General features: G+C 38.3%; 2 protein-coding genes across 3 annotated transcripts in view; both read left to right on the top strand.

Moving 5' to 3' along the window:
• Positions 1-6,428, top strand: part of LOC133658624 (protein Atg16l2) — a 43,204-nt gene extending 36,776 nt beyond the window's left edge. The window contains exons 12-17 of one of the 2 annotated variants that reach the window (XM_062060853.1): positions 1,120-1,234; positions 1,302-1,407; positions 2,669-2,821; positions 2,890-2,937; positions 3,029-3,130; positions 5,884-6,428. In XM_062060853.1, the coding sequence (XP_061916837.1) occupies positions 1,120-1,234; positions 1,302-1,407; positions 2,669-2,821; positions 2,890-2,937; positions 3,029-3,130; positions 5,884-5,977 (618 nt within the window). In that variant the 3' untranslated portion in view covers positions 5,978-6,428. The remainder of the gene's footprint in view (positions 1-1,119; positions 1,235-1,301; positions 1,408-2,668; positions 2,822-2,889; positions 2,938-3,028; positions 3,131-5,883) is intronic. The other variant, XM_062060854.1, reaches the window with a different exon arrangement.
• A 5,535-nt stretch (positions 6,429-11,963) lies between these two features.
• The window catches only part of arrb1 (arrestin, beta 1), a 31,320-nt gene continuing 20,302 nt past the window's right edge, over positions 11,964-22,981 (top strand). The window contains exons 1-5 of the mRNA XM_062060852.1: positions 11,964-12,597; positions 12,705-12,816; positions 17,692-17,722; positions 17,823-17,883; positions 17,961-18,005. Of these exons, the coding sequence (XP_061916836.1) occupies positions 12,797-12,816; positions 17,692-17,722; positions 17,823-17,883; positions 17,961-18,005 (157 nt within the window). The 5' untranslated portion in view covers positions 11,964-12,597; positions 12,705-12,796. The remainder of the gene's footprint in view (positions 12,598-12,704; positions 12,817-17,691; positions 17,723-17,822; positions 17,884-17,960; positions 18,006-22,981) is intronic.

Raw genomic sequence — 22,981 nt, 5'->3', positions numbered from 1 at the left:
ACAGCTGTAGTGCTGTATTCTGAGGATCATGTCATAGTTCATTTGAACTGTCAGGTTCAAACACTGGCGACATCCATTAAACAAGACAAGAAGCAAAGAATCAAACAGAGACAGAATTCAATGTGGTTCAGTGAGGAGAAACGTGCACATCTGTACCATTGTACAGTGTCATTACGTTTTGCCAAAAGATTGCACGCCTCCTTCTTTTATTTTGGACCCTCCCCCGACCACATGGCCACAGCTTCTTCCAAAGGACAAAGGTCGCAAACAGTTCACAGAAAAGGTCGTAAAAAACAGTCCACAGAAAAGGTCAGTTCAAAAAGAGTTTGTAAAAAAGTTCAAAAAGAGGTCGTAAAATAGTTTAGAAAGGAGGTTCAAAAAGAGGTCGTCTGGAAATTGGGCAGATCCTGTCTTCTCTCCGCTTTGAAGTCCTTGGTTTAGAACAATATCTTTCTGTTGATTACCATACATGAGAGAATACAATAAACCCTTCATGTTGCTTTCCCCCTTACACAGTGGAGTTTTACGAGCCTTCTTCTTGGTAGGTTTCAAAGACAGCTTTTGTCTTCTTGCCAGGAACTCATTTCAACACAAAGTATTGTGATCATTTAGATATAATTATTCTGACATTAACTTTTTTTTTTTTTTTTAAAGGGTCCTCAGTAGTCACGTACAAATTTGTATGAATTATGCAAAATGATTTAAATGTGGTCCCCATGAACCATATGAACTCTTTTTCCCCAGGGTCCCCGGTAAGAATGATCAGCACATTACTTCATCAATCCAGAGATTTAAAGACATGTATGAGCTAATTGGGCAGTGGACATTTTACACCATTTTTTTTATGCCTCCACAACCTGTAGAAAGGATGGTCCCCGCAGGTCATGATCAAAAACTTGGTCCCCATTTCAAATGATAACCAGTGTGTGTGTGTGTGTGTGTGTGTGTGTGTGTGTGTGTGTGTGTGTGTGTGTGTGTGTGTGTGTGTGTGTGTGTGTGTGTGTGTGTGTGTGTGTGTGTGTGTGTGTGTGTGTGTGTGTGTGTGTGTGTGTGTGTGTGTGTGTGTGTGTGTGTGTGTGTGTGTGTGTGTGTGTGTGTGTGTGTGTGTGTGTGTGTCAGCTGACTCTGACAGGTCACAAGAGGAAGGTGACCGCTGCAAGGTTCAGTCTTCATCAGGTGGTCACAGGAAGTGCAGACGGGACCATCAGACTGTGGGACCCCCACAGAGCCGCCTGTAGGTGACACCGTCCACCAACAGGGGGCATTAGTACTCACATCAACACCACACTTGTGCTGCTCAGGTGTTCGGCTGGTGGACGTGCCGTCTTTCTGCAGCGACGTCGTCTGCTCCGACAACCTCCTCATCAGCGGACATTTTGACCACAAGATCCGATTCTGGGACACCAGGTAACTTTTTTTCTATGGTTATTACGGCAAGATAAAAAAAATGCATATACAAAATCCGAAACCAGTGAAGTTGGCACGTTGTGTAAATGGTAAATAAAAACAGAATACAATGATTTGCTAATCCTTTTCAACTTATATTCAATTGAATAGACTGCAAAGACAAGATATTTAATGTTCACACTGAGAAACTTAATCTTTTTTGCAAATAATCAAATAATCATTTACTTAGAATTTAATGACAGCATCACATTGCAGGGTTTTTTGTTTTTTTTGTCATAAAAAAATACAATCATGTGTGCTTACGGACTGTATTCCTGCAGACTTTTTGGTTGGTGCACTAATTGTAAGTGTACCTTGTGTTTTTTTATGTTGATTTAATTTTAAAAAAATTAAAAACATATTTTATTTTTTTAAAATTATTTATTGTGCGGCCCGGTACCAATCGATCCACGGCCCGGTGATTGGGGACCACTGGTCCAGAGGACACGACGTCCACAGTTTCCAAAAACAACTTGAAATGTGGACTCGTCAGACCACAGAACACTTTTCCACTTTGTATCAGTCCATCTTAGATGAGCTCGGGCCCAGCGAAGCCGGCGGAATTTCTGCGTGTTGTTGATAAATGGCTTTCGCTTTGCATTGTCGAGTTTTAACTTGCACTTACAGATGTAGCGACCAACTTTAGTTACTGACAGTGGGTTTCTGAAGTGTTCCTGAGCCCATGTGGTGATATCCTTTATACACTTTTTTTGGGGACGGCGTGGCGCAGTTGGGAGAGTGGCCGTGCCAGAAACCTGGGGGTTCCTGGTTCGATCCCCACCTTCGACCAATCTCGTCATGTCCATTGTGTCCTTGAGCAAGACACCTCACCCATCTCCTGATGGGTCCTAGTTAGGGCCTTGCATGGCAGCTCCCGCCATCAAAATTAGCATTAAATGCTAGCATAGTCACGTTAACAAGTTAAAATGTGTCATTCGTCAAGTAACAAAATATTTTACGCTGAGGTATCCTAACTGTAACATATGTTATGTACCAAGGTGTGTACTTCAAAAAAGTGTATAAAATACTAACATGCTAATATTAGCATGCATCAAGCACCAACATATAACTAAAGATTATATCTATGCAATTAGCTAAAAAAAAAAAAAAAAAAGAGCTAGCATACTAACGTTAGCATGCTAACAGGTCCAAGATGAGTCCTGAACTTCTAAAGTGGACCTAACAGGAAGTGCAGCATGCTAATGAGTCGTTGCTGTTCCAGGCTGGCCAGCTGCGTTCACGAGCTAGAAGCTCAGGGCAAAGTCACGTCATTGGACCTCAGCGCCGACCGCCGTCAGCTGCTCAGCTGTTGTCGTGACGACGGCCTCCAACTGCTGGACGTGCGCAGGTGTAGCAGCCAGACGGCCGCCTTCAGGTAAACACCAGCTCACGCGGCGTGGCGTGCTTTTCACGAGCTAACTGACTCCTTCTGTTTGCCCTCAGGGCCGAGGGCTTCAAGTGTGGCAGTGACAGCACCAAGGCGGCCATCAGGTGGGCTTCACAAACACCAATAAAGCAATTAATAAAACGCTCCCTTTCGCTTGGTAGTTTGGCTCACACGTCAGTCTTGATGTCTTCTCAGCCCAGACGCTGGCTTTGTGGCGGCTGGATCAGCAGATGGCGCCGTCTATGTGTGGAACGTCTTCAGTGGCAACTTGGAAACACGCCTCGCTGACAAACACAGGTGACATGTTGCTAACATGTCCATCATGTGTAGTTAACGTGTGGCTAATGAGTAGCTAACGTGTGGCTAATGTGCTCTTAACGTGTGGCTAACATGTGGCTAATGTGCTGTTAACATGTGGCTAATGAGTAGCTAACGCGTGGCTAATGTGCTCGTAACGTGTGGCTAACATTTTGCTAATGTGCTGTTAACATGTGGCTAACATGTGGCTAATGTGCTCTTAACGTGTGGCTAACATTTTGCTAATGTGCTGTTAACATGTGGCTAATGAGTAGCTAACATGTGGCTAACATGTAACTAATGTGCTGTTAACGTGTGGCTAACATGTGGCTAATGGGCTGTTAACGTGTGGCTAACATGTGGCTAATGTACTGTTAACGTGTGGCTAACATGTGGCTAATGTGCTGTTAACATGTGGCTAATGAGTAGCTAACGTGTGGCTAACATGTGGCTAATGTGCTGTTAACATGTGGCTAATGAGTAGCTAACGCGTGGCTAACATATGGCTAATGTGCTGCCTACATGTGGCTAATGAGTAGCTAACGTGTGGCTAACATGTGGCTAATGTGCTCTTAACGTGTGGCTAACATTTTGCTAATGTGCTGTTAACATGTGGCTAATGAGTAGCTAACGTGTGGCTAACACGTGGCTAATGTGCTCTTAACGTGTGGCTAGCATTTTGCTAGTGTGCTGTTAACATGTGGCTAATGAGTAGCTAACGTGTGGCTAACATGTGGCTGATGTGCTGTTAACGTGTGGCTAACATGTGGCTAATGTGCTCTTAACGTGTGGCTAACATGTGTCTAATGTGCTGTTAACATGTGGCTAACATGTGGCTAATGTGCTCTTAACATGTGGCTAACATGTGGCTAATGTGCTCTTAACGTGTGGCTAACATTTTGCTAATGTGCTGTTCACATGTGGCTAATGAGTAGCTAACGTGTGGCTAACATGTGGCTAATGTGCTCTTAACGTATGGCTAATGTGCTCTTAACGTGTGGCTAACATGTGGCTAATGTGCTGTTAACATGTGGCTAATGAGTAGCTAACGTGTGGCTAACATCTGGCTAATGTGCTCTTAACGTGTGGCTAACATGTGGCTAATGTGCTCTTAACGTGTGGCTAATGATTAGCAGTGTTGGGTTAATTACTGAAAACCAGTAACTAGTTACAGTTGCTAGTTACTTTATTTCAAAAGTATCTCAGTTACTAACTCAGTCACTTACACCAAAAAGTATTGCGTTACTGTGAAAAGTAACTATTTAGTTACTTCTTTTTTTCTTTTTTTTTAATGTAAGGCTCCCATTAATGGCCTTTTAGCCTTCATTTCAGTACTGTTATTGCACTGGAGAATAATACAATCTGTTGATCAACTTGACATGCATTTGCATCACTGAACTCTGCTAAGCACTGTGGTCTACATACAACACACAAAGACAAAGATATGTTTCAAAGGGCCAATTTATTTTGGGCCAGAACAAATTGACAAAACTATTTTAAATAGCTGCAACATAACATACATAAGTAACAAACCGCATAATAAAAACATGTCACAACATAGCTGTAAAGCTGGCCTCACCCAAGTAAATATACAGCACACATACTGCTATACACACGCCTAACCAGGCGATTTTTTCTCTCAAAGAATTGTGAAATAAAATCATGTCTTCATGAGATCAACACTGTACTGAAGCCCAGAACACTCTACGCATTTCCCCAGTTTTAGTTTAGAGAAAAGGAAAGATTGGCCTGGCCCACTAGGATCCCTCTTTATGTTTGTGAACTTTATAGTCTATACATTTAGTGATGTGATAATCAAACACTCTAGAATTCTAGAATGAGAGAGTATATAAGAGAATTGACAGAGTGTGTACCTTCAGTGCTGAATGATGAGCAGAGGCAGAGTTTGGAGTGTCTTCTTTAGCTTGCTTTCCATGTTTATGTGCTCACTGTCCACTGTGTCCAGCTGCCTGAAAGCGGGTGACTCCACTGTAGAAATAGCCTGCATGTCTTCTATCACATACGCTGCAATGTCTCTATCAATGTTGTCCTGGATAGCAAGTCCCTCTGTTATAATCCAGCCGCTGTGTGTCTCTCTTTACTAGCTTCGTCGAAGCATGTTGCTTTTGTAGGTGTTTCAACAGATTTGAATTGCTGTTTTGGGCAGTAGATAGGATCTTTGATCCAAGACACAACTTACATTTAACTAAAATGTTCTTTGTGCTCGACAAAAGAAAACTAGTGAGAATATCTCCATGTTAAGAAACTCTGCTTCGGCTTGGCCATGATGTCTTGTTAGTAAACACAGACGCGCTAACGAGGTGGCTAACGTGTAAGTAGTGTGTGGCTAATGTGTAAATAATGTGTTGCTAACAAGGTAGCTAATGTGTAAGTAATGTGTGGCTAACATGTAAACAATGTGGGGGGCTCATGTGTGGTAAACGTGTAAGTAATGTGTGGCTAACGTGGTGGCTAACATCTAACTACTGTACAAAGCAGATGAACTCAGAAGATGGTCTCCAGTCCCAGGTCAGGGACCGTTATTTGTGGGATCTGGTCTGAGACCGGGACCCTCTGCTTGGTGCTAACTGCTAGTTTATTGTCAAGCTAAGACTGAAGTGAGAACGATGAGTTGAATCTTCAGGAGGAGTCTGGAAGGAGCTGGAATGTGACGGATCTCAGTCGGTGGTCCAGGTGGTCTCAACTAGACATCCAGGAGCATCTAAACCTTGTTCTTCTCTTTCGTCCTTCAGCGCCGCCATCAGCGCCATCTGCTGGTCACTGTCTGGCGAGTACGTGGCCAGCGTGGACAAGAGGGGGCGGGCGGTCCTCTGGAGTGACATCTGATGTCGCCATAGCAACTGTGGAACAAAAGGACGTTTTTAGGGTAATTTGTTGTCATGAAGACTATTGTCTTAACAACACAGCGCCACCTTCTGATGTCATGAAGACTATTGTCTTAACACAGCGCCACCTTCTGGCCACCAAGGAATTTGACCTCCTTTGACTCCAACTACCTCATACAGGATTTAAATAATTTTTTTTAATCATCTTGCCTTTTTATACCTTATTTATTGCTTTATTGTCACCTTTTTGGACTTTTTTTAAGACCTGGGAGAAGAAAGGGAACATTTTAAAATGTTTATATTTTCATAAAAAGATGGTGAGTCTGTTTTATGAAAGCGAGAAAAAAAAAACAAGACGGTGTCGCCCGCGGGGAGTCAAGTGTCATCGACATGATGAGATTATTTTGGTGCATCACTTCTGGCCAAAGCTTTTATTAAAACCTGACCTTTTTTGTCTTTTCACACTTTTCTGACACATCTTCGCAATAAAAAAGGATCTTTAAAAACCTCCTGAGACCCAGCAGAACTGGTAAACAAACATGGCCGTGCTTCTATCACTGTGGAGAAGACTTCCTTGGCTCCCCAGTTATTTTGTTGTCAAGTACCTGAAAAAAGTGTATAAAATGCTTGTCAGGTTCAAACACTGATGACATCTATTAAACAGACAAAGAAGCAAGGAATTAAACAGAGACAGAATTAAATTTGGCTCAATGAGGAGAAACGCGTAGAGCTGTACCCTTGTACAGTGTCCCACCACGCTCTGACGTAAGATTGTACGCCTTCTCTTTTAACAGCAACAGCTGTTTCTAAGGGAGGGGGGGGTCAAAAACAGCCGCTGCCTTTGTTCACAAAACAGTTCAAAGAAAAGGTGCCTGGAGGGGAGTCAGGTCCTGCTTCCTCTCCGCTTTGTAGATCTCGGGTCAAGACAAAATCTTCCTGTGGATTACAATACATCAAAGAAACCAACACCTTCATGTCGCTTCCCAACCTACACAGTGGAGTTTTACAAGCCTTTTGATTGTTAAGATCAAAGACAGCTTTTGTCAGCTCGCCGGGAACTCATTGAAACACAAAGTTTTGTGATAACTTAGATACAATTATTCTGACAATGCTAGCATGCATCAAGTACCAAAATATGACTGACGTGTATACCTAGAAAATGAGCTAAAAATGCCAGCATGGTCACGTTAACAAGCTAAAATGTGTCATTCGTCAAGTAGCAAAATATTCGACGCTGAGGTGTACACCTGTTAAATAAGCTAAAATGCTAACTGTAACATACGTCAAGTACCAAAATATATTACTCTGAGGTGTGTACCTGGGAAAAAAAGTGTATAAAATGCTAGCATGCAAACATTAGCATGCATCATCAATGGGAGAACAATGGGAGACCGGGCTTTCTGCTCCGCCGCTCCCAGTCTGTGGAACGCTCTCCCTGACCACCTGAGGGCACCACAGACTGTGGATGCTTTTAAAAAAGGCTTAAAAACCCTTCTTTAAAAAAAAAAAAAGAAGCTTTGTTTTAGATATATACATACTAGTTATAGCTATTTGGCTATTCTAGTTTTTTTTTGTTTTTTTTCTTTATCGTTTTATTTATTTATTTATTTATTTTTTTTAATACACTGCAGCACTTTGAGATTGTTTACTCAATATAAAGTGCTTTTTTACAAATAAAATCTATTATTATTATTATTATTATCAAGCACCAACATATGACTGAGGAGTATGCATACACTATTAGCACAACTTTACTTGATGTTGACGCTGTCCTCTGATTTTGGATCAACACTTGCAATAAAAGTGAGTGCTGTAATTAATAAATTGGATCGAGCGACAATAACCTTCCACATCTCTCTTGAGCTGCTCGTGGTGAAGGAAGGATAATCCGGGTTTAAGCCATAAATATGATTCACACGCGTATGAAATATGCTGTAGGTGATAAAATGTGTAAGCCCTCAGCACCAATGAATGATAATGAAAGACGAGTCTGCTTGTCAGGCTGCCGCCACACTTTGCACTTCCGTTTGCTGTGGTGACGCCTCCATCTTCCTCCAAAGTGGTGATGGGAAACCTGATTCCCTTGAGTTCCTAAGAGTTACTCATTAAGTGAATCGGGTACTTTCACTGCAGTCACCCCATGCGCGGAAACTCAAAACAGTGCATGTGCAGAAACTCACACATGTACTTGGCCCGCGTTTAATTACAGCCGGACATCTTACCTCGTTACCTGGTTTCCCAGTACCCATCTGTCCGGTTTCAGTAAAAAAAATAAATTGCTAGTTTTAAACGACTCGTTCATTTTTTCCGAGCTGCGTCTACATCGGGGGGTGTCAAAAGTATCAGGCTCGCTAACAAGTTTATTCCGACCCACAGCCGGTAGGATCAGTTTGCTGAATAAAAAAAAATGAGCTGCATTTTTTAATGAAAGAAACTGCTGTTCTAAATGTGTCAACCGGATGTCGCAATAGCAATTAACCCATGACAGTGTTTAAGCGCCGCCTGGATTGGCTGCTACTACTCCAATCAGCGCAGGTGATCGGAATAAATTATCCACTCAACGGATAAAATAATGAATTGGTAAGATGCAAAGACAACCATCAGTTAGAGATCCATACAGTGCTTGCAATTGGTTGAATGCGCACCCTAAACTCCATTGTAAAAATGTGTGTTTCTACATTTGTTACGTTTGTTCTGTTTTATTTTGTGCTTAAAGCTACCAGGTTCGCATTGGTTAACTTTGTAGTTATGTTCTGTTAAAGAGGTTCATTTAGCCTACTAATGTGTATTTATAAATGGTTGATTTGACGTGGTTATATGGATTGTTCCATCCCACCTGAGGTGGTGGGATGGAACAATCCATATAACACGTCACAGATGACGTCACACTAACATCACGTGACACCTCTGAGGAAGGCTGCAGAAGCAAGATAGCCGAAACTTGTCAGGTACAAAACTTTACCTTACTAGCCTATATAAATCAACCATTTATCAATGTTATGTTATGTTTCGGCTATGGTGTCACTTTGATCATTGTTTTGTTTGTATTATAATTGTAATATTTGAATGTTTAAGAGGTTCTTTTAGCCTACTAGTGTGTATTTATAAATGGTTGATTTATATAGGCTAGTAAGGTAAAGTTTTGTACCACATGTCAAACCACTTCCTTGACGTAAATGACCGCCATAACCACAACACCAGGGGAAGCTCCACTAACCACGTTAAACCCAGATTCCGAACTAACAAAGGTCTTAACTCATTCTCTTTCTATGCCACATCAATGTGGAATGCGCTCCCAACTGGTATAAAAGAAAGGGCATCTCTATCCTCCTTCAAAACCGCAATAAAAGTCCTCCTCCAGGCAGCTACAACCCTAAACTAACACCCTCCCCGGATTGGTAATAATCAAATATAAACAATCAAATGCAGATACTTTTTTCTCTCTATCTCTTTCTCTTTCTCTTTCTCTATTCTCTATGCCCACTACTTGCTGTCCATATCCTACCAAGTCAGACCTACACTGTTCCAATATCCATTTCTCTGTTCTCAATTGTTGATGACTGATGATAACAACCAAACTTATTCGGGTGTTACCATTTAGTGGTCAATTGTATGGAATATGTACTTCACTGTGCAACCTACTAATAAAAGACTCAATCAATCAACCTGTCTGGTACAAAACTTTACCTTACTAGCCTATACAAAGCAACCATTTATAAATAAAAATTAAATGTAATATTTGAATGATGATAAAGGAATGTGTTGTGGCAGTTGCGGATGTCACCAGTGCGGCGGTTTGAGGAAACACTCGATTGCTTTTCCAAACACGTCTCTAATGGCGGGAAGTGCTTCAAGTTTAATGGCTTAGGAAAAACACTAAGACAAAGTCTGAGTTCATTGCGTTCTTCATGGTGCCATGATTTGTTGGAGGTGAACCCCAAAATGCAGAGATGGCAGGCGTGTTGCAGGAAAACATGACTTTCATAGGATAACAGGAACCAGGATAACAGGAGACAGCAAACAGTCATCGAGCACTGACTGGAGGGCGAGGCAGGCATAAATAGCAGCCAGCTGATTGACAACAGGTGTGGCCAGGCTGACAATCAGCAACAGGTGAGGGGAAACAGCGCTCAGGGAGACAAGCAGGAAATGGAACCAAAATAACAGCACTGACAGGAAATAAACACCAACCCAAGAAACACAACCCGACGTGAATATGACAGATCGTCACAGTACCCCGCCCCCCCCCCCCTTAAGCAGGCCCGGCCCTAACCAATCTGGCGCCCTAGGCAAGATTTTAGGTGGCGCCCCCCCACATCGGCAGTGAAGTGTATATACTCACAAGAAACCGAATAGCTTTGTCTTTGACCTTTTTTTTTACTTAAAGAAAGCATATTAACAATCAGAATAGTTAACAAGATAAAAAAAAATATGGATAAATAAATGAATACAAAAAATAAAAAATGAATATATGAAATACAATATTTTCCATACACACAAAATAAAACGTGTCAACAAGTTGCATAAAATAAATTAAAAATACAATATAAATAAGGCACTGCACAAAACAAGATATCAAACCAGTATGACTTTAACAACTATATTACAAAAAAAGGGGATCCTACAGAGTTCTCTATTTGTGCTTTTTCATATTGCATTAACTAGAATGACTTACAAATTACTGTACACCAGGGAGTACTGTAATTACCTAACGTTACATTATTATTTTCCATAACAATTTAGCCCCCTCCACAATATTAACCCGACGTTAAAACAGAACTAGCTATTTATTGATTAGCAATTGCTCATGTAATGTAACATTATCTTAATGCTAAAAAGCCAGGTTACTATCACATTCTGTAACAGACAAATAATTTCATGTAGGCTAACGTTACCTACCTGCTACCTCTGTCTTTTTCTCGTTTCTCCTCTTTTCTCTTTTTTCTTCCCTGGGCACTTGACGGTTTTGACATCTTGTGTTGATTTTTTGATGTGGTGACGTCCAAAAAGACTCATGATACGGGAAGGGAGGGGGCGCACCGTGCCGGGGGAGGGGCATCGTAATGTTGTAACAAATAATATTTCTATTAAATAGGCTTTACTTTGCATTTTAATTAACGTGTGATTATTTTATGAATTTAGAAATAATAGTACCAACTTTTTTTTTTTTTCCTCCAACATTTGTGGCACTGGCGTGGCGCCCCCTGATGGACGGCGCCCTTAGCATTTGCCTATACAGCCTATGCCACGGGCCGGCCCTACCCTTAAGGTATGGATTATAGACGTCCCCCCAAAAAACAAGGTTCAAATGTCACGGGACAGTGAATGGCGCAGGAAGGAAGATGACGACGCCGTGGTACGGCCCGCTGGAGACGAGGATGGTGTTTCCAGAGCTGGAGCAGCAGGCGGCTGGCCTGTCGGCCTGTCCACAGCTGGCGTCTGCGATGGCCTCCTTGTTGGCCAAAGTAAGACAAAGAAAACAATCTGAATTTGTTTTTTGTTTTTTAAAAGTTATTATGCCGTGATTTTACCCATCCGGCCCGCTTGGGAATAGATTTTCCTCCATGCGGGCCCTGACACGCCTGGTCTGCATCATCCACCCGGCTTCAAAAAAAAATCAACACATTTTTGGAGGTGCAAATTCTGAGTGGTAATTATGCAGGCATCTACTGCATTGAATACAAAAAGAGGTTGACAACAAGGAAACCCAAGAAGAAATTCAAGCTGCAAGCAGCGATGGACGGGACCGACTTTGAGGGCTCATAAAATCCAAACCGGAGCAGCAATTAAAACTCTTTCATCAACTTTCAATCAGCAGTGTTCAATCTCTCTCCTGTGCTAATTTGAAGCCGACACGACAAATGCGTTCAGAGGAGATAATGTTTGAAAAAAGGTGACTGTTTTTACTCAACTTTTGTTTTGAAGGGGGAATTGCAAACTTCCTGTTGATTTTTGCTGGGGGTTGTCAGTGTATGAAATCTAGGTCTAAGTGAGACCTACATAGAGGTTTTTGTTTCATGTCTCTACGACATTCCTACTGGGAGTTAGAGGCAGTTTTGTCTGTGTTTTCTTCCTAGGGGTCGCTAGAGCGCAATTTGCGCAGTTTTGGGGTTTGGTTTTTTGATTAGATCGCAATTTTCGCCCGTCCTGATGTGTGTGTCCAATTTGGTGAGTTTTGAAGCATGTTAAGGGGGTCAAATTACAGCTCAAAGAGGCGGCGGTATAATAATAAAACACTAGAAATAGAACAGGGTCCTCTATCCCAAAGGGACTCAGTCCCTAAAAAGCGCTTCTTGCACATTATTCATAAAATGACATGAAAATTGCAACATTTTCAACAGTTTTCCCAGTTTTTTCCGCCTGTCCAATGTTACCTTAATTGTATGAAAACATGACAAATTCCTGTCATAAAACTTTCATGCCAAATAATTGCTCATTTCATGTTTCTGGGTGCCGGGAGGCCAGGATGACTGAGGGGCAACATCGCGTCACATTTTGAAATGTGAAGGAAAGAAAGGCAGCGATGCATCCGGCAGGCGGCGACGTTTTTTTGAAACGCCGAACTTTGAAGGAGGAAAGGTTTGGAACGCCAGAATGTTCATCTCTTATTCGACCCTTTTGGTGAGTCTGCCCTTTTAAATGCTGGCACGTGACTGCGGTGGGTGGGAGGCTGGGGAGGGGGCTTCTGTGGGCTTTTTCCTCTGATCATGTGACGCATCCCCACACAGAGAACACTTCCCTCGGTTTCCACGGTGACAGGATCCCTCCTCCTCCTCCTCACCATTAGTGTGTCCACTCGCTCCTCGTCGTCGCCGTCAGGATGGGAGATAAAGGAACCAGGTAGCCTTTTGTTTTTGCGTGTGTGTGTGTGCGTGCGTGCGTGCGTGTGTGTGTGTGTGTGTACGACATCGTCTCATGCCAGGCACGTGACGTCTGATTTGGCCGTAAATCCTGAATGGTTGTTTTGTGTGCTCTTAAAATTGCAACGCACCAGGAATGTGTGTGTGTGTGTGTGTGTGTGTGTGTGTGTGTGTTTTGCTGCGAAATGTTGTTTGAGTGCCGTGACAGTGTGGAATATGGTTACCATGACAACAAGTTCGGAACCGCTCATCATCTCCCGACAGGACGAGGTATTCCAGAGTAAAAGTATGTAGGGCGGAGGAGTTAATGAGACGGGGGGACTTGACGAGACTTTTTTTGGTGGACGCCTCCGTCAAAACGTCCGCTGATGTAATGTTTTGTTTTGTTTAAAGACCCCGATAGATCAGGGGTGTCAAACTGGTTTTCATTGAGGGCCACGTCGCAGTTAGGGTTGCTCTCAGAGGGCCGCTTTTAACAATGAGTAATATGTGAATATACACATATACTACATTAACAATATATTTTTTTACATAAGCTGCAAAGAAAATATATTTAAATTTTACTTTAAAAACTGTCAGCTCAGTCACCAGAATTTTACTGTAAAAGCAGTGTTGTTGTTTTTTACATCATATAATAAAATTTAATAAATGTAATGGAATGGAGAAACAATACCACTATTTTTAGCAGTAAAATTCAAGCAACAGAGGTGCGAGTTGTTTTTTATTTTTTTTACCGTAAAATCTTGTTTTAATGGTTTTTTTGTTTATTTTTTAATGTTTTAGTGTCTTACTGTATATTACGGAGCCCCTAAAGGAGGGGCGTCCAAAGTGCAGCCCGGGGGCCATTTGCGGCCCGCAGCCAGGGGCGCCGAAAGGGGGGGGTAAAGGAGATGGATTCTAGGGGCCCATGATGGAGGGGGGTCCAGAGAGGCCCCTAATGATGATGAAATTATAATACAAGTGCCCTGTAAAGATTCTTTTCATGGGGCCCAAAATCCCTAGCGGCGCCCCTGCCCGCAGCTAATTGTTTACCGGCCCGCCACACATTCCGGAAATGCTTTTGCAAAAATACAAAAAATAAAATAAAAAAAAAAGTGGAATGAGGTGAAATCTAACTAGAAAAAGTTGCAATGTTGACACAAAGCTGCCATGCAGGATGTTTTTTTTCTTCTTCTTTTGGCATTGCTCAAATAAAAATAAAAAAATCAATGTTATAATGAATTATTGACCTATTCAAGGCTCCAATTATTTCAAATATTTCACTTTAAAATGTTTTGTGTGGAAAATATTGCATATATTGTGTGGTTGCCATATAAAAACGTCAACGTTTTCTTTGACAAAAGAGCATAAAACAAACAAAATAATAGTTCAAACGTAAAATCGACAGATATATCTGAAGTTGATCTCGTAACTTAAGTTTTGAAAGTAAAAAAAAAATAAATAAAAATGTATCACTTTATGAGTGGGGCACCTTTTGGATCCCAAATATATTTAATGGGATTGTATTGATCTTTTAACGGTGATTACTCAAAAATATTAAAATAATTAAAATCAATGGTGTCCTGCATTTTGATCTTTTAGGGCTCTATTACTAAATACTGCATATTTCAGTTTTACTATAAAAAAAACAAGGTTGTCTTTGACAGAAAAGGCATAAAACCTCTTCTTTTTTTAATTACTTTATATCAACCTGAAATTGATATAGATATTTACTGTAAGCGTTAAATAAATTCAAAAAAATATAATTTGACTTATTTTTTACATTTTAATAACTGAGAACCGTTATGGTGCCCGAGAGCCCTAAAGGTAAAAAACAAAAAAACATATATTTTGTTATGTTTGAAAATGAAAAATATCAAAATGGCCCCCGCATGCTTGAATTTTTCCGTTTGCGGCCCTCAGTGGAAAAAGTTTGGACACCCCTGCCCTAAAGGGACATGGGGGAAATTATTTTTTTAATAATTTTTTTTTTTTTTTTTTTTTTTTTAGACATGTATAAAAAAAAAAAAAAAAATGTATAATTTTAATTTTTTTTTTAAATTATAAAAAATTATTTTTTATAATTTTTATTTATTTTATTATTTTTTTAGACATGTATCTCGTGCGCACGAGATACATGTGCAAAAAAAATAAAATAAAATAAATGTATAATTTTAATTTAAAAAAAAAATTATATATATTTTTTTTCCCCACATGTCTCTTTAGGGGCTCAGTAGTATATGGAAAAAAACAGTACTAAAGTTGATTTTACAGTAAAAAAAAAAAAAATTCACTGTAAAATCTATTGTCAATTTTACAGTCTACAATTTGATTGGTCATTTGTTTTGAAAACAATAGTCAAGCAGATGTTTAAGTACAGTATTTATCTTTGTTTTAATAAAAAATATTTTTGGAATACATGATAATATAATATTCACATTTTGATAATATTGAATTGAATGCAGTACTTGATTTTTTATGTAAAAAGGAAAATATAATATATTTAGTAAGAAAAGATTAAGCATTTTATTAACGCATATTATCTCCAGGCTTTCACGGGCCACATAAAATAATGTGGCGGGCCAGATTTGGCCCCCTGGGCCCTGAGTTTGACATCTGTGCGATAGATGGTCGACAGAGACAAACGCTAAAAAAAAAACTTTAACACCGTAAAATAAATGCAACAGGCAAATTCCCAAAAATGTGAGGGAGAAAAAAAACAGTTTTTCAAGGCTAGCATGAACTAAGTAATTGGCCAGTTTGTCAGCAAGCGGTACTCAGTAGTAATACACTTTTCCACCACTTGGGGCAGTAATGACAATGTCAAACAAACCAAAGCTTTCATTTGCACTTTCATTTTTATGACAGTTCATTAAAAACATGAATTATTATCATTTATCATTAATTTAGTGAGATTTTATTATGTAAATGTATTATTTCTCATCAGTTTTGAAGGTCCCTTCTTTTGCCGTGTATTTGATTTATACAAAACCCAAAACCAGTGAAGTTGGCACGTTGTGTAAATGGTAAATAAAAAGAGAATACAATGATTTGCTAATCCTTTTTAACTTATATTCAATTGAATAGACTGCAAAGACAAGATACTTAACATTCAAACTGGTAAACTTTTTTATTTTTTGCAAGTAATCATTAACTTAGAATTTAATGGCAGCAACACATTGCAAAAAAAGTTGTCACAGGGGCATTTTTACCACTGTGTTACATGGCCTTTCCTTTTAACAACACTCAGTAAACGTTTGGAAACTGAGGAGACACATTTTTGAAGTGGAATTCTTTCCCATTCTTGCTTGATGTACAGCTTAAGTTGTTCAACAGTCCGGGGGTCTCCGTTGTGCTATTTTAGGCTTCATAATGCGCTACACATTTTCAATGGGAGACAGGTCTGGACTACAGGCAGGCCAGTCTAGTACCCGCACTTTTTTACTATGAAGCCACGCTGTTGTAACACGTGGCTTGGCATTGTCTTGCTGAAATAAGCAGGGGCGTCCATGATAACGTTGATTGGATGGCAACATATGTTGCTCCAAAACCTGTATGTACCTTTCAGCATTAATGGCGCCTTCACAGATGTGTAAGTTACCCATGTCTTGGGCACTAATACACCCCCATACCATCACACATGCTGGCTTTTACACTTTGCGCCTACAACAATCCGGATGGTTCTTTTCCTCTTTGGTCCGGAGGACACAACGTCCACAGTTTCCAAAAACAATTTGAAATGTGGACTGGTCAGACCACAGAACACTTTTCCACTTTGCATCAGTCCGTCTTAGATGAGCTCGGGCCCAGCGAAGCCGGCGGCGTTTCCGGGTGTTGTTGATAAATGGCTTTCGCTTTGCATAGGAGAGTTTTAACTTGCACTTACAGATGTAGCGACCAACTGTAGTCACTGACAGTGGGTTTCTGAAGTGTTCCTGAGCCCATGTAGTGATATCCTTTACACACTGGTGTCGCTTTTTGATGCAGTACAGCCTGAGGGATCGAAGGTCACGGGCTTAGCTGCTTGCGTGCAGTGATTTCTCCAGATTCTCTGAACCCTTTGATGATATTACGGAGCGTAGATGGTGAAATCCCTAAATTCCTTGCAATAGCTGCTTGAGAAAGGTTTTTTCTTCAAACTGTTCAACAATTTGCTCACGCATTTGTTGACAAAGTGGTGACCCTCGCCCCATCCTTGTTTGTGAATGACTGAGCATTTCATGGAATCTACTTTTATACCCAATCATGGCACCCACCTGTACCCAATTTGCCTGTTCACCTGTGGGATGTTCCAAGTAAGTGTTTGATGAACATTCCTCAACTTTCTCAGTCTTTTGTGCCACTTGTGCCAGCTTTTTTTTTTTAAAAACATGTTACAGGCATCAAATTCCAATTTGCAAAAAAGAACAAAGTTTGCCAGTTCCGACATTGCGTATCTTGTCTTTGCAGTCCATTCAATTGAATATAAGTTGAAAAGGATTTGCAAATCATTGCCCGAATGCAGCTGAGGTAGGCTCCAGCACCCCCCCGCGCGGTCCCAAAAAAGGGACAAGCGGTAGAAAATGGATGGATGTATTTTGTTTGTATTTACCATTCACACAACGTGCCAACTTCACTGGGTTTGGGTTTTGTATAGACAAAGGAAGAAGCGTATTAGAAAGTACCCAGTAACAAACGTGTCCGCATCATTCAACATACTGCCTCATGAAGAAGAAAAATATATCTTTATTGTCAACGTACGGGTGTCGCTAAAAAAAAAAAAAAAAAAAAAAAAAAATTACCACTCCACTTCAGCTTAAAGACAGCTTAAGTCCATTCCAGACAGTTAATAAGAGTTTTGAGGGCAGCCCTACTAAAGAGATGTTTTATTTTTCAGAGTGTTTAAGAAAGCAAGTCCCAACGGGAAGGTAGGTTGTCTTATTTCCTCCTTCAGGTGATTGGCTAACTGGTTAGCATCATTAGCTTTGCTGGCAGCTGATTGGCTGTGCTAAATTCTGACCCCTTCAGCTCACCGTCTATCTGGGGAAGAGAGACTTTGTGGACCACGTGGACCGGGTGGAGCCTGTGGGTATGTCGCTTGTACAGACATGGCACCTTTTTGAGGGTAAAACAGCGGTTTGGTTTCTCTTCTGGTCTTGTTGTCAGATGGCGTGATCCTGATTGATCCGGAGTACTTGAAGGAGAGAAAAGGTTTGTCGGAAATATCATTTGGAACAAACTGAACCTGGAAGTTGAAAGTAGATTTGCAGTTTTTGTGCAGTGACGTGCGGTGAGGGTTAGGGATGGTACCGGTCTCCGGTACTCCGTACTCAACCGTACCAATTTCCGGTACTTTTTAATAATAAATAATTTTTCTAGGTAACATTTAAGCTGATAATAATAACTGTGTTATCCAGTTGCTATATATTTTCTTTTCTTACACTTCTGAGTCTGCATTCGTTTCAGTCAGGAAGTAGTCTTTGCCATTAAGTTGAATGTGCCAGTCTTGTCTACAAAGTGTTTGAACTGTAAGTATTGTACTTATTACACACCAACTATTTGATTGTTTGTAGTTTTCTTTACCACATTTGGAGGTGTTGAAATCGCTATTGCTAATCGGTAGCATGCATATGGCTAGTGCATTTTGAGTGCTTTCTATCAGGCATGCTTGCTTTGTTGGCACAGAAAACTACAATTGATGCAGTCTGCAAATAATACACCAAGTACTTTTGATTTTGAGGTTTATACAAATAAAATTAGCAATGAAGCTAGAATAAAACATTAGCTTGTTATAATGGAAACAGTTAAAATACTTGTTTCAAAAACCATTAATTTTTGGTTTAAATTGTCAAAATTAGCTAAAATGCTAGCATAAAACATAGGAAAAGTTAGCATAATTCTAAGATGGCGTTAAATATCAAAATCCGTGATTTTTAGGTTCAAACATACAAAATGAGCTAAAATGCTATTATAACACATGGGGAAAGTTAGCATACTTCTAAGATGGTGCTTAGTATCAAAAGCCATGAATTTTAGGTATAAATAAATAATATTTTTAAAAATGGCAGCATAAAATGTTATACTAACGTTAACATGATGTCATAGGAAGAGTTAGCATAATTAGCTACAATGCTAGCATAAAACAGGAAAAGTTAGCATGCTTTTAAGATGGCTTTAAGTATCAAAATCCATGATTTTTAGGTTTAAGCATACAAAATTAGCTAAAATGCTAGCATAACACATGGGAAAAGTTAGCATACTTCTAAAATGGCACTTAGTATCAAAGCCATGAATTTGAGGTATAAATAAATAACATTTATAAAAATGATAACATAAAACATTAGCATACTAACGTTAGCATGATGCTATAGGGAGTTAGCATAATTCTAAGATGGAGTTAAGTATCAAAAGCCATGATTTTTAGGTTTAAACATACAAAATTAGCTCAAATGCTAGCATAAAGCATAGGAAAGGTTAGCAAACTTCTAAGATAGCACCGAGTATAGGAAGCCATGAATTTTCGGTATAATCAAATTACATTTGTAAAAATGGTAGCATAAAATATTACGCTAACGTTAGCATGATGCCATAGGAAGAGTTAGCATAATTCTAAAATGGCGTTTATTTTAGGTATAAATAAATAACATTTGTAAAAATGGTTGCATGAAAAGTTATGCTAACGTTAGCATGATGCCATGGGAAGAATTAGCATAATTAGCTAAAATGCTAGCATAAATCATAGGGAAAGTTAGCATGCTTCTAAGATGGCTTAAGTATCAAAATCCATGATTTTTAGGTTTAAACATACAGAATTAGCTAAAATGCTAGCATAACACATGGGAAAAGTTAGCATACTTCTAAAATGGCACTTATTTATATCGTCCGATAAATGCTTTAAAAAGTAATACCGAACAGAACAAATACCCAGAAACCCTTGCAGCACTAACTCTTCCGGGACGCTACAACATACAACCCTCGCTTTTTTTTTTTTTTTACCATTTGCGGCCCACAGCTAATGTTTTAAAGGCCCACGGCACATTCTAAAAATACTATTAAAATAAACAAAAGCATAACAAAAGTGAAATAAAAAAGCTTAAAGGTGAAATGTAATTTAGAAAAAGTTGCAATGTTGACTAATAAAACAAAGCTGTTTTTTCTTTCTTTCAAACGGTCATTGCTCAAAACATAATATTGAATCAAAATCAATGTTATTATGAATTATTGACCTATCAAAGGTTCCGATTACTTCACATCAAATATTCCACTTTGAAAATATTTTTGGTGGAAGATTTTGCATATTTTGTGTGTTTGCCATAAAAAACATAGTTTTGCGGAAAACAAACAAAAAAAACAACATAAAAAAAACTAAAACATTTTGAAATGAGGGATAGATGTGAAGTTGATGTAGACTCCAGAGATTTAAGCGTTAAATATAAAATGTATGTATGCCCTGGCACACCATTATCATCATTTCATGACCAAAGCAAAACACTTTTTACACTTTTATACTGATATAAATACACCTACAACTTATTAAATAAAAACATGTAAAAAACTACCAGCAGCGGTAAAGTTTAGATCCATGAAGGAAAGAAGAAAGTGAATGAATGTTTATAACTGAATACATTTACATTAGGGATGTCCAATAATGGCTTTTTTGCCGATATTCCGATATTGTCCAACTCTTAATTACCGATACCGATATCAACGATACCGATATATATAGTCGTGGAATTAACACATTATTATGCCTAATTTGGACAACCAGGTATGGTGAAGATAAGGTCCTTTTTTTAAAAATTAATACAATAAATTAAGATAAATAAATTAAAAACATTTTCTTGAATAAAAAAGAAAGTAAAACAATATAAAAACAGATCAATATAAAAAAAAGATCAGTTAGAATAATACATAATGTTGGATATAGAGAACATACAAACCCTTTATTTATTGAATCAAAAATACTGAAATTCCACGACATAGTGAATTTGCAAACAGCTAAAATTATGCATAAAGCAAACTATAACCTGCTACCCAAGAATATACAACAATTCTTCTCAAAAAAAGAGGAGAAATATAATCTTAGAGAAAAACGTAATTTAAAACATTTGTTTGCACGTACAACACTAAGACCTTCAGTATATCAGTATGTGGAATTAAATGATGGAATGGACTAAGCAAAGCAATCAAACAATGTAACTAATATGATACACTTCAAGAAACTCTTCAAACTTAAAGTGTTTACAAAGTACAAAGAAGAAGAACCATGACAAACATTCTCAATTTATTTCATCCATCCATTCATTCATTCTTAAAGTAATCTTACTTATCTCATCATATGATATATGACTTACTTCACCAATTATTCTATTAAATTATTACTATTATTTATTTATTTATTTTTTATTGTGATTACTTATGGAGTTTATTGTGAATAAATTGTGAACAGGAAGTGAACAAAAAGTTTTGCAACTGTTATGTAAAGAAAAGGGGTAGGATTAAATAAGCTCTGCTTCTTCCTACTCCTTTTCGAACATGTTGAAAAGAGAAACTGGAAATTGTGATGTATCATGTTGTATGCTTGCATGTTCGAAATAAACTCAAACTCAAACTCAAACAGTTACATAGAAACTAGTAATGAATGAAAATGAGTCAAATTAAGTGTTAAAGGTTAGTACTATTAGTGGAGCAGCAGCACGCACAATCATGTGTGCTTACGGACTGTATCCCTTGCAGACTGTATTGATATATATTGATATATAATGTAGGAACCAGAATATTAATAACAGGAAGAAACAACCCTTTAATGTGAATGAGTGTGAATGAGTGTAAATGGGGGAGGGAGGTTTTTTGGGTTGGTGCACTAATTGTAAGTGTATCTTGTGTTTGTTATGTTGATTTAATAAAAAATAAAAAAATTAAAATAAAAAAACGATACCGATAATAAAAAAACGATACCGATAATTTCCGCTAATACATTTTGAAGCATTATCGGACAGCTCTAATTTACATATGTATACACATTTGTCTTCTTTTTTTATTATTTCTTTTAATGAATGAAGTAACGTTTATGACAACCTTTTTCCAAAACACAATATAGAATGTGAGATATAATCGGACAATGCATACGTTTATCATTTGTTTTCAAAACGCTTACAAAAAAGTGGGACCCCAAAAAATTTACTGTGGGACCCCATTTTTATGACTTGATGGGGTCCCTGGGACCCCAATTTGAAAATTCCTAGCGCCAACACTGCTGTCAACAGAAGAGAAAAAATGCTTTATTTAAATAAATATATTATTTATAAAGCAAGCTCGAGTATCATTGGCAAATGTTCACCTAGTCCCGGCCTTGGCACGCATATATGTGTCCTCTTTTTGGGGTTTCACAATATGGTCAGCCTAGATCAGGGGTCACCAACCTTTTTGAAACCAAGAGCTACTTCTTGGGTACTGATTAATGTGAAGGGCTACCAGTTTGATACACACTTAAATAAATTGCCAGAAATAGCCAATTTGCTCAATTTACCTTTGACGTTATTATTAATAATTAATGATATTTACACTTAATTGAACAGTTTAAAAGAGGAGAAAACACGAAAAAAATTACAATTAAATTTTGAAACATAGTTTATTTTCAATTTCGACTCTTTAAAATTCAAAATTCAACCGAAAAAAAGAAGAGAAAAACTTTAAAAAATAATTTATGGAACATCATTAGTCATTTTTCCTGATTAAGATTAATTTTAGAATTTTGATGACATGTTTTAAATAGGTTAAAATTCAATCTGCACTTTGTTAGAATATATAACAAATTGGACCAAGCTATATTTCTAACAAAGACAAATCATTATTTCTTCTAGAATTTCCAGAACAAAAATTTTAAAAGAAATTAGAAAGACTTTAAAATAAGATTTAAATTTGATTCTACAGATTTTCTAGATTTGACAGAATGATTTTTTTGAATTTTAATCATAATAAGTTTGAAGAAATATTTCACAAATATTGTTCGTCGAAAAAACAGAAGCTAAAATAAAGAATTAAATTAAAATGTATTTATTATTCTTTACAATAAAAAAAAAATACTTGAACATTGATTTAAATTGTCAGGAAAGAAGAGGAAGGAATTTAAAAGGTAAAAAGGTATATGTGTTTAAAAATACTAAAATAATTTTTAAGGTTGTATT

This window comes from Entelurus aequoreus, linkage group LG10 (genome assembly GCF_033978785.1).
Source record: "Entelurus aequoreus isolate RoL-2023_Sb linkage group LG10, RoL_Eaeq_v1.1, whole genome shotgun sequence".
Lineage (NCBI taxonomy): Eukaryota > Metazoa > Chordata > Actinopteri > Syngnathiformes > Syngnathidae > Entelurus > Entelurus aequoreus.
This window is presented reverse-complemented; position numbering and strand designations above follow the sequence as displayed.